We start from the raw sequence: 1,968 nt of genomic DNA, 5'->3' as shown, positions 1-1,968 counted from the left end.
CTGGGCCAATAGAAAAGTGCGGAAATATTTGCGAAAAATTTGCAGGGGGGATTGTCAAATTTCGCGGAAAATTGCGGGGGTTGATTGGTGCTCTTGAGGTACATTTTACTGCCAACCTACATTTTTTCACAGTGACGTCGGGTAAACAACCGGGAGAGGCCTGGGGGCAGAAACTTCATTTGTAGCGGAGAGCGCTGTTTATAGCAGATTCCACAGAAAATCGTGGCCGCACTTTTCTATTGGCCCAGCCCATTGCCTAATCTGACATCACATAGACATTCAAACAAAAGAAAAAGAAAATCACAAATGTTCCTGAAAACGCACACATTTGCAAGCTCCACAGGACTCAAATTTCACCCACAGCATTAAAATGTTAATATTTATTAATCTTGCACAGAAATTTGAGAATACTTAGCAAATATTTGAATGGCTATCAGAAGGCTACCTAACAAAAGAAACATTGGACCCACTGTGCCAGCAAACCGTGGGTAGGGTGGTGAAGTTTTAGCAAAAGTATTTAGTCCATGTTCCAAATAACACAGTTGATCATAAAGAGCGAAGGAAGTAAAGACGTGAACCCACTGATGACTGTGCCCTAAGATGTCAAAGTGCCCTGGCCAAATCTTTTCTGGAACTTTGCTGACAGTGAAAAAAAGTGACAATCCCAGCCAAGTGCGTTGTCTGCAAAAGTAAAAGAATAAGGTAGCATTACTCAAGTGAAGTTCGAAGAACAAAGTTTCGATGAAGATGGGAAATGTCACGCTGAGTGGTATGGCCAACGCTGCTGCTCGGATCGCAAGGTGATATTGCATAGAGTCGAGGTACGTTTTGCAGGCAGCAATGGTGCTGACAATGAGCAGTAAGAAGGTGGCAGGAATGCAAATGGCATTGTACGTCTTAAGCAGAACACTGTATTCTGTATATCGTCCATGTCTTTGCATTAACTGAGATACTCGAGTGACATCCATTACGTTCAGTGTTGGCAAAATATAATAGTAACAGGCAATCACTGATCCAAAACCATAAACGTTCAAGGCAATCATATTCATATAGTAAAACGTTTCATGCAGCCATAGTGAGACACAGTTGAAGACGTGGGTAGTGCAGCTTATGGTTAGGCTGAATGATACTCCAAACGCAAAGGACCACATGGGTAAAAGAAAGGGGTGGCCATAGCCAAACTCTGCATTTAGGAAAAACAAGTGATAAAATCTGTACAGAAAGAAAAGCAGTGGGATGTAATGTGTCCAGAAGTTAAACGTTTCGCTTGTGGGCAGAAAGACTGAAATCAAACACTCCATTGCAGAACAGTTCAACCTCCGGTATCCTGACAGTATGAAGTTCTGGCGCATTTTACTTGGTATCTCATTGTACGAGAGATAAGACATATTGCTTCCTTCCGTCATGCTAATTTTCGATCCCTACAACGTTCAGACTAGATAAAGAAGCTCAGGGTATCTCCTTACTGAGGCGGGCAGCCATGATTCTGCCTTTACTCTGACGTGTAAACATAACGTGCGAGGCAAATATGAGTTGAGAAGCAAGAGGGCTTTTACCCAGCAGTTTATTTCACTAAAGGATCCTGGTAACCATCTTCGAGCAAAGGACAGATGATTTATTTGTCCGTCGGGCTGTAGATTGCAGAGATTTGTTATTTACAATTCTGTTGCCAGAACACTGGTGTGGGTAGTGTGATGTCATGCTTTATGATGTAAGCATTTTTTAAGAAAAAACATAAGAAAAGTGCAGGAACTCATTGAAACGACCCCGTTTCATGTCAAACATTCCTAACGATTTTGCCTTTGGAATCACAGGAAAAACTAGAGTGTGCTATGCGCTACTGGTTGCTGCGTTTCGCACACAAAACACAGTCAATCCACTTTACCGACTGATCTCGTGAATTCTTCAACAACTCATCAGACGACTGAAATTTCTCATGCTCTTAGTCCTGACATATTTGTCTTAAAA

General features: G+C 41.9%; 1 protein-coding gene across 1 annotated transcript; it reads right to left on the bottom strand.

The window, feature by feature from the left end:
- Positions 1–361: 361 nt before the first annotated feature.
- Positions 362–1,682, bottom strand: paqr9 (progestin and adipoQ receptor family member 9). The gene has a single exon (XM_007892873.1). It carries the CDS (start codon positions 1,404–1,406, stop codon positions 384–386), a length of 1,023 nt encoding a protein of 340 aa, XP_007891064.1. The 5' UTR covers positions 1,407–1,682; the 3' UTR covers positions 362–383.
- Positions 1,683–1,968: the final 286 nt, after the last annotated feature.

Source organism: Callorhinchus milii, unplaced genomic scaffold, assembly GCF_018977255.1.
Source record: "Callorhinchus milii isolate IMCB2004 unplaced genomic scaffold, IMCB_Cmil_1.0 Scaffold11, whole genome shotgun sequence".
NCBI lineage: Eukaryota > Metazoa > Chordata > Chondrichthyes > Chimaeriformes > Callorhinchidae > Callorhinchus > Callorhinchus milii.
The sequence above is the reverse complement of the archived record's forward strand: the minus strand, read 5'-3'. Positions and strand labels throughout refer to the sequence as shown.

What these genes read in the sequence shown, in the direction of transcription:
- paqr9 (XM_007892873.1), bottom strand. Translation starts at nt 1,406, where the DNA reads ATGACGGAAGGAAGCAATATGTCTTATCTCTCGTACAATGAGATACCA.